This window comes from Loxodonta africana, chromosome 6 (genome assembly GCF_030014295.1).
Source record: "Loxodonta africana isolate mLoxAfr1 chromosome 6, mLoxAfr1.hap2, whole genome shotgun sequence".
NCBI lineage: Eukaryota > Metazoa > Chordata > Mammalia > Proboscidea > Elephantidae > Loxodonta > Loxodonta africana.
In genome coordinates this window covers 76,002,250-76,018,178 of record NC_087347.1, presented here as the reverse complement: position 1 = coordinate 76,018,178, position 15,929 = coordinate 76,002,250, and the positions used below count along the sequence as shown (strand labels likewise).

Sequence of the window (15,929 nt, the reverse complement as noted above, 5' to 3'; positions counted from 1 at the left end):
GAGAGATAAAAGGTAATGCAGGCCACACCCCAGGGAAACTCCTTTTACGTTGAATCAGGGATGTGACCTGGTAAGGATGTTACTATCCCACCCTAATCCTCTTTAACGTAAATCACAAAATGGAGGACAGCCACAGAATACTGGGGATCATGGCCTAACCAAGTTAATACACACATTTTTGGGGGGACGTAATTCAACCCATGACAGCAAAGTACAGGCTTAATTGTGTTCACTTACTAATCTGTAGTGGACAACTTCACATGGGTTTCACCACATCTCTGCTGTGGTGAAAAACTGGTGAAATTGTGCACTACAGATTAGTAAATAAGTACAAGTAAGCCCTGTGTACCTTGCTTATTGGGTAACTCATCCCTGGGCAAATGAGAGGGAGCTCTGGTGGCATAACGTTTAAGTGCTTGACTGCTAACCAAAAGGTTGGTCATTCAAACCCACAGAGCAGGAGAAAGACCTGACAATCTTCTTTCATAAAGATTACAGCCTAGAAAACCCTATGGGACAGATCTATACTGTCATATGGGGTCACTGTGAGTTGAAATCAACTCAATGGCACCTAACAACAGCAAATGGTAAATGACAGCAGTTTTCCATTTACAGTAGTGAATAAAGTCTCATTTTTAAAAGAATGTGTTTAAGTTAAAAAAAAATTGTTGATTAAAGAAAGATATTAAATAAGGAGTAGTACAGGTGTGTTGATTACAGCAAAAAAAACTGAAGTAGTAGCTGAATGACTGAAGTTTGAGAAACACTTCTGTACAATATACTAATTTTAAGAATAGGCATTTCCACACCCGTTCGCCAATGGGGCTTCTCATCTACCAGCCCGTCACACTGGACAGGAAACAACCTGATCCATCCATCATCAGGTGCAGTCAGGCCCTTTGAACTCTGCTGCTGAGTCCCACACAGAAGAATGCTGAAGCACAAATGGCTGATAAACATGGAAGAGAAAAAAAAATTCACCTTCTCAAGTAATCAGTGAAAGGCAAGCCAAAGTACAAATGAGATACCTTTTTCTTTTTTTTTTTTTTTATTTTTCTCATCTGTTGAATTGCCAGACTTTTTCTTAATGATCCTATCTCAGGCTGGTGATGGTCTGGGGAAATTGGTAATCTCAGGTATAGCTGGTAGAAGAATATTTTGTACACACTTTCTGGATGGCAGTTGGAAATATAAATCGTAAGTTATTTTAATATGCATATCCTTTGGTCAAGAATTTCATTTCTAAGCATTTGTCCTTAAAAAAAAAAAGTAGATTTATCAAAGATCAAGCTATGAGTATGTTCCTCAAAGCATTGCTTTGGTAGAAAAAATAATGCCACTTACTGGATGAGAAGGCAGAGGGGGATAGGAGCTGGTTGAATGGGCATGGGAAATACAAGGTGGAGGGGAGTGTGCTGTCACATTGTAGGGAGAACAACTAAGGTCACATAACAATGTATGTATAAGGTTTTGTATGAGAAACTGACTTGAACTGTAAACTTTCACTTAAAGCAAAAAAAAAAAAAATGCCGTTTAGAGAAAAGTGGGGTGCAGAACTCAAATTCACATGAAAAGACCAGACTTAATGGTCTCACTAAGACTTGAGGAACCCCAGAAGACATGGCCCCCAGACTCTCTTGTTAACCCAGAACTGAAACCATTCGCGAAGCCAACTCTTCAGACAAAGATTAGACTGGATTATAAGACAAAAAATGATACTCATGAAGAGTGTGCTTCTTAGTTCAAGTAGATACAGGAGACTTACATGGGCAACTCCTGTCCTGAGGGGGGATAAGAAGGCAGAAAGGGACAGGAGCTCCTTGAATGGACATAGGAAGTCTGGGGTGGAAAGGGGGAGTGTGCTGTCACGTTATAAGGATAGCAACTAGGGTTACATAACTATGTGTGTATAAATTTTTGTGTGAGAAACTAGAGCTGTAAACTTTTGCCTAAAGCACAATAAATAAATACATAATGCCATTTAGATGATCTCTGGAAGGACAAATGAGATGAGGAATTGTGAAAATGCAGTGAGGAGTGGAAAACAACGACGTACTTTGCCTGCATAACTTACTTGAACTTCACATTTATTTATTTTAAGAAGTGTAGCTGTAAAGAAAGATATTATTCAAAATATAGTTAATATCATGGATGATGAATAAGTGAAGTTTTTTTTTTTGGTAAAAAAAAGAAAAGTGACTATGTAGTCCTGGAGACAATATTGAAAGGACATTTTGTAATAAAACAAGTACTCAAGGAGCATTTTTTAAGAGGTTGACATCATCTCCCTCCTTCATAGACTACAGGGTTTCCTAGATCTGTCCCCCAGTATTGGAACAACATCCTGGTTGACAGTCTGGGAACCAAACAGTGGGCCATGTAGGTGGAACAGAGGAATGATGAATAATCACTATTCATTCATTCATTATTTGTTGAATGTGTGCCGGGCCCTAAGCTATGAGATGATTCAGGGGAAGTTAGCACAGCCTCCCTATCTAATTTGTAGAAAACTCTACACAGACGGTTTATAACCCCACCGTCTTCCACAGGCACTGATTTAACTCAGGAATGTTTTCTTTGTAGCAATTTTGCAATTTTGAAGAAGATTGTTTATGACATAACATGGCAACTGGGAAAATTTGTAGCTTTTCTTTCATCTTAGAAAGCAAGACCTGAATTACATGCACCCCAGGAGAAAATCTCTCAATCTCCCTCTCTGGGTGTGTGTATGTGTTTTACAATAGTCCAGTGAATTCTTTAGTCCCTCCTGAAGTTAGATGTGGTGAGGTAAAAACTAATGAGAATGTCTCGGTAAAAGAACAAGCCTATAATCGTGGCCATGGCATAGGCCTTGGGCTTGTGAGTCAAGAGACTTGACTTCTAGCTCCAGCTTTGAAGGGAGACTGGTGGGGGGCGAGGGGGCAAGCTCCCTGGGCCTCAGTCTCCTCTGATATAGAAGCAAGGAGCTGAACCCCATAGTTAATTATCCACAACTCACCTTCCCCCACCCCCACCCCAACGCCATTTCATAACTTACTTTTGGAAATCCGAACTACTCATTTTTCACATTCTAGCTGAATTTTGTCTAACCAGGGCATAATTTTTTCCCTCCTATTCCATGTCAAGGCTCTGAGTATTTCTGAAATAGCCCACACCCCAGGGCATATCAGGAGCAAGTACTTCATAACACGTTAGGATGATTGTTCTATATACTGCACTGTTAAGGTAGTGCAGATTATTGCAGACTTATTGCCAACATGGTTCTTAAACTGAGAAAGTTTAATATGGTCTAGTACAGTGGTTCTTGACCTGGCTGCACATTAGAACCACCAAGTTGTTTTTTTTTTAAATACCAGTGATCTGGGCATTGGTATTTTTAAAAAGCTGGACAACTGGTGTAGTGTTAAAAAAAACAAAAACCCTCAGTTGGGCAAAGGAAAACCTAAGTTCTCAATTGGCCTTTGCCTCTATAATTTGCAGTATGATCTCTTAGTTTCTCTATGCCTCTGTTCTCTCTTTGGGGTTACTTTTCCTTCCCAAAATGAGACGAAGTGAAGAAAAAAGATACTTTGCAAAACAAGATTTGCTACATAAAAATGAAATATTGAGGTAAAGAGGCACAGAGCCAACTCTTTGGAAGACATTTCATGTCAGTATCCACTAGAGTACCATGCAACATGGTCAGCCATCACTGAGGAGAAAGACCGTCCAGCTGACAGCTGCGTTACTTGCTGTCACCTTTAAATGCCCTGAGAACCTTGGTCAGAGAGATGATTCACCTCCCTTTATGTGCGAGATGACAGAGCTCTCTAAATTAATTGCATAGCTCTAATCCTATTTAAATGCCCCAGGGGTATATCTCGTAACCCCATGTGAGATTCGCCATCTGTAAATGTAAAACACTGAACATTGTGTTTGCTTCAAGGGGATGTTTTACTTGGCAGGTGACCCTGGGAATGCCTCATCCACAAAATAGCAATCAGATCAGCAGTCATCCTGTTCAGAAAGTAGCTGTGCCTGTTGAGGGTGCACAAGGAGGGTGCAAGGGATTCGGGAATCCTAAGATTATGGCTCTCTTGGTGTGCCCTCTCCCTTTCCATCCAGGAACCTGCTTACTGCCGGTCCATCCCTTAGGGGCCTAGAGTCCGTACTGCCCCTCCAGACTCGGTAATATTTGGGCTGCATGCCCCAACCTGCTCTTCCTTATGGTTGTCCTTTCTTCACTGCCATCCCGCTAGCAAATTCTCTAGAACTGGCACATCTGTAGTGAGTGATGAAGATGGACATATTAAGGGTTAGGGGACAGTAGAGAGGAAGAGAGCATTCATGGCCAAAATTGCTGTAACTCAGAGTGTCAAGTGGGATAGAGGAAGTCGTTTCCTTCTTCATCTCTGAACCCCTGGAGAGAACAAAAAGCCTCATTCATTTGTGACTTAAAATTGTGCTTGGATTGGGGTTGCCAGATTTAGCAAATGAAAATGAAGGACACCCACTAGATTTGAATTTTAGATAAACAACTGATCTGTTTTTAGTGTATGTCCTGAACATTGCATGGGACATACTTATACTAACAAAATATTGGTTGTTTTTCTGAAATTCAGATTTAACTGAGTGTTTTGTATTTTATCTGGTAACCCTAGCTTGGGTACACCTGCTTGTTCAATAAAGAGAATAAAACATTAAATTTCCAAACCAATTGTTTGAAGTTATGTAATGCAACCATGAACTGAATGTAGCTATTTGTCTTTCACCCGGGTTTGGATGATTGTATAGCCACACAGTGTGATGATCTGTGATTAAAGAGTAAACAGTATGCATTTCTATCCAGATTTCTTCCTGTTTTGACAAACTTAGCTCCGGTTTATTATAAAATTCTGTGACAACTCGGAAGAGAAGGATGTGTTAAAGATCTCAAACACAAAATCAAATGGTGCAGGGATTTTTGAAAAGGAAAGAGACCTATGCTAAATGCAAACTAGTATTCATGACATGGAGCCCTGGTGGCAACCAAAAGGTTGACAGTTCGAATCCACCAGCCACTCCTTGGAAGCCTTTAAACAGCACAGTAGAGGTAGCTGCCAATGAGTTACGAACTGTAGAGTTTGGATTTACTTCCAGACATTTATGTGAGATGGAAATAGGTCACTTTCAAAATATGAGCACATTGTCTTCAAAGTGAATACATAGTCTAATGTAAATCTTCAAACTTGAATTGCCCAGATTGTCTAGGTAAATTAGTCAAATGAACTATGTAACTGCCAGATAGCCATACTGTTTTCTATCTTATGAGTAAACTCAAAAGCCAAAAGATAGGAGTTCCAAGCTTCTACTTAACAGATTTAAAAACGCTGGTGGTGTAGTGGTTAAGTGCTACAGCTGCTAACCAAGAGGTCGGCAGTTCAAATCTGCCAGGCGCTCCTTGGAAACTCTGTGGGGCAGTTCTACTCTGTCCTATAAGGTCGCTATGAGTCGGAGTCGACTCGACAGCAGTGGGTTTGGTTTGGGTTTTGGGTAAGCTATAGTTTCATCATCTGTTGAGAAAAAAAATAATTTGGTCCTATGTACCTCAAGGGGAAAAATCACCATAGATTTGTCAGTGTGCATACATATATGAATTTAACTAATGTGCTATGTGTTATTTTGTAGTTTGCTTTTTTCACCTAATTTTGAATTTTCCCCTAGCAACACCATTCCCATATTTTTCCTTGTTGGTGCCTTCATGGTATTACATCATATTTATATCTCAGGGTTAACTTCTGCCTGATTATTAAATATGTATCATGCTTCTAGTTTTTCTCTATTACAAAAACTTTTATCATACCTGTCTTCATACAATTGTCTTTTTTTTGTCTGTCTTTTGGTTTACTTCCTTGGGACAAGCTTCTTGGAACAAGTTGCCCTGTTACTTATTATCAGGTTGCACTTGAGGAGAGGTAGAGCCTGTGGGTTCACCCGTTTTCCTCCCCTCCCCCACACTATCTTTTGCTCTTTTGATTTGTGCTAACAGAAAAGCAGCCATCAGTTTTAATTGAAACTCCTTATTTCTCAGGGTTGCTGAACATTTTTCAATATCTTATTCCTTAACTCTATTTCAACATGTACGAATATTTATTCAAGTCCCTGTCTTATCTCAGCCTTCCTACATTATGAATAGTAGACTTGTGTTTTCTTATTTTTATCACTCTGTTGCCCTTCCCTTCATCTTAGTTTTGTTACTGTCCATCATATAGAATATTTTCACTTTTATATAATTGAACCCATCATTGTTGCTAATATCTTCTTCTACGGTTAAGATAGTCTATTTCATTTGCTTCTGGGGTTTTTATGGGAATGTTTAAAATGCTTAACTATACAACTCATCTGGAATTTATTGTGGCCTGTGAGAATCAAGAGGTATGTTGAGAAAAGAAAACGACTTATAAAAAAAAACTAATTGGAACCCAACAGCACTAACCTATGGCCTTAAGGTTACTTAACCTCTCAAGACTCAGTGTCCTCTACTAGATCGAAGGTAAGGACTTTATTTCTTTTTGTCTTCCTCACAACACCCAGCAAAGTACCTTGTGTATAGGATAAATATCATGAAGTCTGGATTTAAGTTGTATTTTCTACATATTGCTGTCAATTGCTCCACAGCATTTTTTAAAATAATGACTCACTTCCCATTCATCTGACTGCTTCTGATTGATCATTTGTCACTGAAATGCAGATTTGTTCCAGTGGCAATATATACCCGGGAGGCCCAGTACTCTTTTCAGATCGTCGTGAAACATGGAGATATTAAACTTAGAATAATGCAAAATAAAATTCGATGCTAAGTTAAACATCTGCTTATACTAGATTTTAATATAGTATAGATACCGTATGATCAGACACCAACAGTTTAAAAAAATTTACAGGTGAAATATTTCAATTGAGAAAATTCTGATAACTTAATTCCCTCTAAGAATCAGGAAAAGAAGAGCAAGTTCGTCTAGAGCAAAAGTTGAAAACTACATCTTATATTAAGCATTCCCAATTGAGACAATATAAACAAAGGCCTCTGATCAAGTGGCACAGTGGTTAAGAGTTTGGCTGCTAACCCAAAGGTCGGTAGTTCGAATCCATTAGCTACTCCTTGAAAACCCTATGGACACTACTACTCTGTCCTATAGATAGGGTCACTATGAGTCGGAATCCACTTTACAGGAATTTGGTTTCGGTTTCTGGCTATATTAAGCATTACCAATTGAAACAATATAAATAAAGGACTCTGATCGAGTATAAACACATTATAAAATCAGGACCCCACCAACTGAACATAAGGGCTGTTTAACATTAGCCTTTTGAGTTGTCGAGGATGGAATTCCGAGCAGTTGTCAGACCTGCAGCCTACTCTCATACCAGCAACCTTACTTCTGAGGACTTCTGTTCATTAATCTATCAATCAGAAAGGATATAACACAAAATGGCCTCATACCCCCGTGTTCTGCCATATTACAGAATATGGACTTCACAAAGCAAACAGGGTAGGTGTGTTGTATCAGAAAGTTATCAGAAAGAACCTATTCTGGTTCTGCATTCCCAGTACTCTGAGTACGATGCCAGCCTGAGTGGCTACATCAGTGTTCACCCCAAGTGTTCCTGAGGACGTAAGACAGGAATGTTGGTCTATCAGGCTGTTGGAACCCTCTGTAAGCAACATCATTTTGTTATGCTGGTTAATATTTTTTCATTGAGCTTACTTTTACTTGCCCCTTTGACTTTAAGAAGATGTCCCTTATTAAGAAAGCCACTATGCTGTAGTTTAAAAAAAAAAAAAAAACAGGAGGTAAGAGACCCCCTATCTGCCACTTGCTCTGGGATGAGCCATTCAACATTTATGGGCCTCAGTTTCTTCCTCTGAAAAACAGACATTTAGAATGAACAGTTTCTAAAGTCTTGTATGGTTCTAATAGTCTTAACCAAACATAGGTATGTCTAACTTCAAAAACAATCAAAATGCAGAACTTCATACTTACAGAAACTGATCGTTTGTTATCCATAATGGTCCTTATTGAGTCATTCTTCACTTAGAAAATGCCCCAAAATTTCTTTGAATAGTAGGAATCCCTACTGAAGTTAAAATATGATTCCAATCACAAATCACCAGGTCTTTTTTATTAATAATTATTTTATAATACTAATCATTAGTTTATGATTAGTTAATAATTATTTATTATATTAGCTTAATAATAGCTTGTGATTAGTTTCTCAATCCAGGAAAGTAATACCTCTCCTCATGAACAGTACTGTATGGCAGTTTTGTGTGTGTGTGTATGTGTGTGTTGGCAAGAAGTTATTAGCGCTGAATCCTGATTCAGGTATAGTGCCAAAGGACAGCAGATTCCAGGAAAATCATCTGCTTGGAATAGAAATGAATCATGACTTCATCCAACACGTGGTTTCTTAATCTCCAATGCACTTCTGGTCTAGGGTTCTGAAATCAGGATTAACACAGAGAGCAATCATCCTCTCCCCTTCTTCTTACTGCCGTCTCCAGAGATTGCATGGATCAATGGTATTGTTCAAAGCATTTCAGTAAATGCTAGTGCAAAGCATTTTCCCCCCAAAATTTACCCCACCAAAAGGTTTGCTTCCCATCTATCCAAGAGTGTGTGTGCTCCAGATGTCTTTGAACTCTCACTGTAGGATGTGTTGCGAAAGATCCCAGATTGCCTTCATTGTCCTAACTGAGTTATCTGGGTAAGAGGGCACTCTCTACAAAGGCTGACCTCCAACCTCTACTTTACCAGTGTGGACAAACCAATTTGCTTTCTGTCACTCTTGACTGCTGATTAAGATAAGAAAGATGAAGGTAAAATTACAGACAGGGGCCTTTGTTTACACTTAGAAATTCTCGCATGTATATGTGTGTGTGTGTGTGCGTGTGTAGGATGACATCTCTAGTATTATCAGCTCAGTGCAAAGCTTCTAACAAATACCCATTAAAATGGGACACAGTTTCTACTATGCATTTATGTAAAAATGCAGACAGGGATATTGGTCAGTTTTTTCCTTGGTTTTCCCAACACTTCGGATGGTTTACAATAAAGTTTTGCTTTCTTATTGCAGGTTCAGAAAATGGTCTTACACAGAAGCAGCGAACACCTCGCCAGCGATGTCAGCAGCCCAAAATGTTGAGTAGCCCTGAGGACACCATGTACTATAACCAGTTAAATGTGAGTTCAAAGTGGCCATAAAGCTGTTTCACTGGCTTTGTTTCCAGTTAATAATTCTGTTATTAATACCTGTTCCAGCCCCTCCAGCCCCACCCCCACTCTCTTATGCTCTCGTCTCAAACATGTGCTTAGGCTCTTTATCTGTTGCTTTCATGTCAGGATGTCTGCCTTCATGGTGAATAATTGATGTGGTTTATCAAAGACGAGCAAGATGCATGCTTCATCAGGCTCACTTGAGCCCTTTGATCAAAAAAATTATGCTGTGACTTCTGATATTATCAGCATCTGCTTGCATTCAACACAAAATCACTTTGAATTAAAAATTAACGACTTGCTGCTTTGCTTTAACTGTGTGTTCTTGGCCCTCTCCACAGGGAACTCTAGAATATCAAGGGAGCAAGAGGAAGCCAAGAAAACTTGGGTAAATATCTGTCTTCTTAGTTCTAAGCAACTGTAAACAGAAGGGGTCCTTTGTGATATTACAGAAAATGCAAAACTTTCCAGAAAGGCTTCTAAAAATATGCAGTCAGGATATTGCTACCATTATTGACATGAGAAACTACTTTTCACAGTAGCTAGTATACAGAATTTGAATCTATTCTGTCCAAAAAGGCTGAAATGGTCACCTAAGAGCAAATGTTACTTCTCAGAATTAGTGCAAAGAAAGGATTTTCCTCATATTTGGAGACAGGTCTTGGGTTGTATAAAACTCTCCTTCCACAAATAAGACCCCACAAATTGCAAATAGGCCACTTCCTCCACATTATACTCTCCTGGGCCTTAAACATACACAAAGAAAAACTTACCCTGCGATTAGACAGAGGATAGTAAGGAGTTTGTGGCTCATTTGATTCTTGGCATCTTAATTTAGGATGGGAATGAAGTAGATAATTGGTACTCGTTTGAGAACAGGGGGAGGTCATGAGGGTTACTTTCTCATCTAAGGGAAACCGGACAGAGAGACAATTTGCATTACACAAATCAAGTTACAATGTGATCATAACTTCCAGAACCACTCAGTTGGGCCTATTATCAGCGTGTGACCCAGAGGTGAAAGGCTTTGTGGATCAGACCCCAATTCCTCTGTATTAGGAGATCCTGAGCTACCTTAAGCCATCCTTCCTCTTCAGTTATGGACCCGATCCTGTTCCAACCACTCAAGTAGCTTTAGTCACTCCAGTGATAACTCTGACATCTGTTTTGTTTTTCTATTGAAACGCTTTTTATTTTTCTTTTTTCTGCAGCCAAATCAAAGTGCTTGATGGGGAAGATGAATATTACAAATCTCTGTCACCTGTGGATCCTGTCCCTGTGGAAGATAGCTCAGCCCACCCTTTCTTTTTTTCCGTGCATCCTCAAAAGGAGAATCTTTTGCTCAGCACTGAGCTGTACTTTGTGGCCCCCAAATCTGTCCAGGGTAAAAACAATCATGGTAATTGACTGTCATTTAATAAGAAAGTACTGAAATGGGGTTACAACTTCCTTCACTGTCAGCTTCTTTGAACACACTGTGCCTAAGCCTTACTGAATGACTCAAAATTCCTGTTTTCTCATACCTCTGTGGCCCTCTCACATCTGCAGTGCAGCCTGAGCTAGGCTCTTCCTCTTTTTCTCATCACATGCATCCCTGTGGGACGCTGAGCACACCTCTATTTCAGTAATAACTGTTATTCAGGCTCCCAACATCTAAGAGAGAACAAACAAGCTCACCACAGGCCAGTCATGAACACTGATAATATTTCTTTATTTTTCCCACTAAGTCATTTTTCCGTTCATGCAGAATCTGCCCTAGTGGGAATCCAGGAGTTCATTTCCTCCTCTCCTCTTCATCACACCCTTGCTGGTCTTTTCGAACCTTCTCACATTTCCCAGGATCAAGCCTCCATTCCCAGGTTCCCCATCCTAGAGAAGTGCCCCAAAGTATCCTAAACCAGTTGCCATTGAGTCTGTGCCCACTCGTGGTGACCTCATGTGTCTCAGAGGAGACCTGTGCTTCACAGGGTTTTCAATGGTTGATTTTTTAGAAATAGATCACCAAGTCTTTCTTTCGAGGTACCTCTGGGTGGACTTGTACTGCCAACGTTTCAGTTAGTAACTTAGCACGTTAACTTTTGCACCACCCAGAGACTCCTAAGGTCTCTTAAAACCAAAAAAACCAACCCTACTGCTGTTGAGTCAATTCCAGCTCATAGTGATGTTACAGAACAAAGTAGAACAGCTTCCAAGGCTGTAATCTTTACAGAAGCAAACTGCCACATCCTTCTCCCCCAGAGCAGCTGGTGGGCTTGAACCACTGGCTTCTCAGCAGCCCAGTGCTTTAACCACTGCACCACCAGAGCTCTTTAATGTCTCTTAACCCAAAACCAAACCCGATGCCTTCGAGTTGATTCCGACTCATAGTGACCCTATAGGACAGAGTAGAACTGCCCCATAGGGTTTCCAAGGAGCTGCTGGTGGATTCAAACTGCAAACCTTTTGGTTAGCAGCCTGAGCTGTTTGCCACTGCACCACCAGGGCTTCTTAAGATCTCTTACCCGCTGCCGTTGAGTCGATTCCGACTCATAGCGACCCAACCTTACTGAATGTAAGGTCTCTTAGGACAGAATAATTTCCTGTGTTTAGGTGGATAGGCCTCAATCTTTCAGATTCTTTCCACAAAACAGAGAAACCTCTCCTCCACTAATTATTCTGCTGATAAAGCCTTTCCCTCTGTGTTCCACCTTGCCAAGACACCTCCATCCCCTTGGTGAGAAGAAAGGAGTGAGAGGGAAAGAAAATTTGGACCTATCAGAGTCCATATCATGTTGTTTTATAACCTTCCATTCACTGGTCTGCTGTCTTCCACTAGGCTATGAGTGGCTGGAGGGGAAAGACTTTACCTTGTCCGTCTTTGTGTGCTGGGAGCCTAGCACAGTGCCTGGCACATAGTGGACACCCAATAAATGCAAAATGAATGGAGAGACTTCACTTAGTTACACAAACATATCTGATAGGAAAGTTACTTTCAACTATATGTTATACATGATTAATCATTTTTCTAAAAAGATAAGCTGTGACTTTTCACTCAAGTTTGGCCTACTCCTATTGTAATGTGTTATACCATCTATTATAATACACAATATGATTTAATACAACAAACTTTTTTTGAGCAACTGCTTTATACAAAACAATATGTGAGACTGCTGAGTGATATTAAAAAAAAAAAAAGCACTATAAGATCTTTCTGTAGAATAGATGTTCTCACCATATTTCTTACTTTAAAATATTTGGCAGGTAGTATAAATGAGGGTACCCAGATTTTGAGAAAAATAAACTTGAGGAAATATAAAAACTACTGTTAACGCAGTTTTAAGGGGAGGGTATTAATAAGTATTTTATAAACATATATGATGAAATGAGGCGTTTAAAGATCTCAGAAATTATACTTCAAGAAAAAGATAGATATAGCCAAATATTCAGCAGTTAAACTTTTACAAAATGCATCTTGATTTTTTCCACATCTACACTTTTTTTTTCACACTCACAGGTAATATTTATAAGGCATCCAAGTTGAGCAGAAGCACAGCTGATCTTTATTTTATTGTTAAAAATAATGCCCAGAATAGACATTTTAACATGCTGTTGTTAATATAAAAGCCTTATTAGGAATTTCACTTTTATAATTGTCTAAAATTATCTACTGTTGATAATATTTTGCTTTTCAAATTGTTGAATAGAAATGTTCGTAATTTCATCCTTGTCTGTGTACAATGTAAGCATATATTTGCCTTCTTTCTAACTGAAATTTATCTAATTAAAAGTTAAAAAGGAAATAAAAGTAATTATAAAATCATTTACTTAGGAGCTCTGAAATAATTTGTAATTTTTACAGCTGTAACTTCCAACAGTGCTTTAGAAACAGTGTTCACTATCAGCTGCAGCACAGATAGCAGAGACTATAGGCATTATTCTTGTGTGAGCCATAGTGCCATAAACTCAAGAAAGCAATTCTTAAGTAGATGAGAATGATGCAACCTGGACTCCTAAATGTCGTATTAGATTTATCAAAATGCTATGCACATGGCAAAAACAAAACTAAAACCAAATAGTCCAGGGGGTGCGTAATGGAAAGCAGCCTTGTCTACTCCTCTACCCTAGTCCCTCTCCCCAGAACCAATTTTTTGTTTTGTTTTGTTTGTTTCTAATTCTGCTTTTTCTAATGGTATCTCTGAATAATTTGCTTCTGCCTTTTATCATCTTAGATGCTTTCTACTCTTTCCCTCTATGTAAGATCTGGATTTATCTCCATTCTCCCCCTTTACTCCTCCTAGTGCTTACTATTTTTAATATAGAACACAAGTTTTTATGTCATCGTTGTACAGGGGCCCTGCTAATCTTGTCTGTATCTTCCCAATTTCAGTACATGTGATGTGGAAGTGAGTGCCAGTACTTACAATTATATTGTATTTAAACTTTTTGGTGATTACATTTTAAACTTTAAATGGTGTAATTAAAAATTTATTTCTTGTGCCATTGACTTTAGGTAGTATCTCTGTAAGGACAGTTGATATGAAAAAAACCAGCAGCCTAAAAGATAATGTTAAGAATAACTGACCTGCAGAAAACAGAAATAGTTCTGGGAATAGAACATTTTCTTAAAAAGCTCCACTGCACACCCCTGGTGTTAATACTCTGAGCTGGTGCTGTTTCCATTTTGTCTTCCTCCACTTTTTAAACTTTCTTTAAAATACAGAAAATGTCACAAATCAAAAGATTCAGCTTGATAAAGTATCAGAAAGTAAACATTCTTGTAACTGCCACTCAGTCAAGAACAGAGCACTTTCAGAACCTAGAAGCACCCCCTGGTGTACCTTACCATCACTGTTACTCCCTCCTACTTCCCCAAAGGTAAATGCTCTCATGGCTTTTATTGTGAACACTTCCTTGATTATAGTTTTACTGCTTAAGCATGCATCTCTGAACATTATATAAAGGTCCTCCTTGGCAACGTTAATGAGCCCTAATACATGGCGTAAACAGTATACAAAACATTATTAAGAATGCAGAAGAAAAACTAGATAACTGGGAGCTCCTAAAAATCAAACACCTATGCTCATCCAAAGACTTCACCAAAAGAGTAAAAAGACTACCTACAGACTGGGAAAAAGTTTTTAGGTATGACGTTTCCAATCAGCATCTGATCTCTAAAATCTACATGATACTGCAAAAACTCAACTACAAAAAGACAAATAACCCAATTAAAAAATGGGCAAAAGACATGAATAGACACTTCACTAAAGAAGACATTCAGGTAGCTAACAGATACATGAGAAAATATTCACGATCATTAGCCTTTAGAGAAATGCAGATCAAAACTGCAAGGAGGGGCGGAGCCAAGATGGCGGACTAGGCAGACGCTACCTCGGATCCCTCTTACAACACAGACATGGAAAAACAAATGAATCGATCCCATACATAACAATCTACGAACCCTGAACAACAAACACAGATTTAGAGACGGAGAACGAACTAATACAGGGAAGCAGCGATTGTTTCCAGAGCCTGGAGCCAGCGTACCAGTCAGGTACGGCACAAGCACAGAGACCTGCTCCACCCCCCGGAACTAACCCCGGGAGGGGGACCAGCTGGTTCCACTGGTGGCGTGGGACGCAGCCGGTAGGAGAAGTCCCCGGGAGGCAGTGACTGGTCTTGGAGCAGAAAGACCAGCGTCCGAGCCGGGGAACCGTCCCACAGGGATTTGGACTGGACGCAGGTACGCCATAAACACGGAGAGTTGCTCCACCCCCCTGAACTAACCCCGGGAAGGGGACCAGCTGGGTCGCGCAGGCAGCGTGGGACTCAGCTGGTAGGAGAAGTCCTCGGGAGGCAGCGACTGGTATTGGAGCGGGGAGAACAGCGTCCCAGCCAGGACACTCGGTCACGGCACAAGCACGGGGAGCTGCTCCACCCATCTGAACTAACCCCGGGAGGAGGCCCAACTGGTTCTCGGAGGCGGCACGGCCACGCAGCTGGAGGGACGAGAAGTCCCCGGGAGGCAGCGACTGATTTTGGAGTTGAGAGTGCACCGTCCCAGTAGGGGAGCCTTGACGCTGGGCCTGGGGCTGGAAGCGGAGGATCTGACCGTGACTCCAGCGGGCCAGACCCCCCGGGGGCAATCTCCACACAGCCAGCACACATAGGTGACGCGCCCACAGGAATCTCAGATATAATAGTCATTCCAAGCAAGACAAGCAACTCTGGCTATATTCTGAGGTGCTACTCTCCTATCTCTCTGTTCCCTCCCCCACCCTCCCCAGGCGGCTTCATTAACATCCGAATAGCCTGAGCCAGAGGGAGAACTCTGATAGGGATCTGACTGCATTTTTTTTTTAGCGGATTTTCTGGAAAAACTAGTTTCCCAGTGATGGCTCGGAGACAACAATCCATATCAAACCACTTAAAGAAGCAGACCGTGACAGCTTCTCCAACCCCCCAAACAAAAGAATCAAAACCTTTCCCAAATGAAGATACAATCTTGGAATTATCAGATACAGAATATAAAAAACTAATTTACAGAATGCTTAAAGATATCACAAATGAAATTAGGATAACTGCAGAAAAAGCCAAGGAACACACTGATAAAACTGTTGAAGAACTCAAAAAGATTATTCAAGAACATAGTGGAAAAATTAATAAGTTGCAAGAATCCATAGAGAGACAACATGTAGAAATCCAAAAGATTAACAATAA

At 40.1% G+C, this 15,929-nt stretch overlaps 1 protein-coding gene and 1 non-coding gene across 2 annotated transcripts in view; one reads left to right on the top strand and one right to left on the bottom strand.

The window, feature by feature from the left end:
• The window catches only part of MYO3B (myosin IIIB), a 557,666-nt gene extending 546,859 nt beyond the window's left edge, over positions 1–10,807 (top strand). The window contains 4 exon segments of the mRNA XM_010602840.3: positions 9,094–9,200; positions 9,575–9,621; positions 10,445–10,547; positions 10,550–10,807. Of these exon segments, the coding sequence (XP_010601142.3) occupies positions 9,094–9,200; positions 9,575–9,621; positions 10,445–10,547; positions 10,550–10,585 (293 nt within the window). The 3' untranslated portion in view covers positions 10,586–10,807.
• A 2,709-nt stretch (positions 10,808–13,516) lies between these two features.
• On the bottom strand, positions 13,517–13,623 carry LOC111749511 (U6 spliceosomal RNA). The gene has a single exon (XR_002784640.1). It is a non-coding gene; the product is annotated as a U6 spliceosomal RNA (small nuclear RNA).
• Between the last annotated feature and the right edge of the window lie 2,306 nt (positions 13,624–15,929).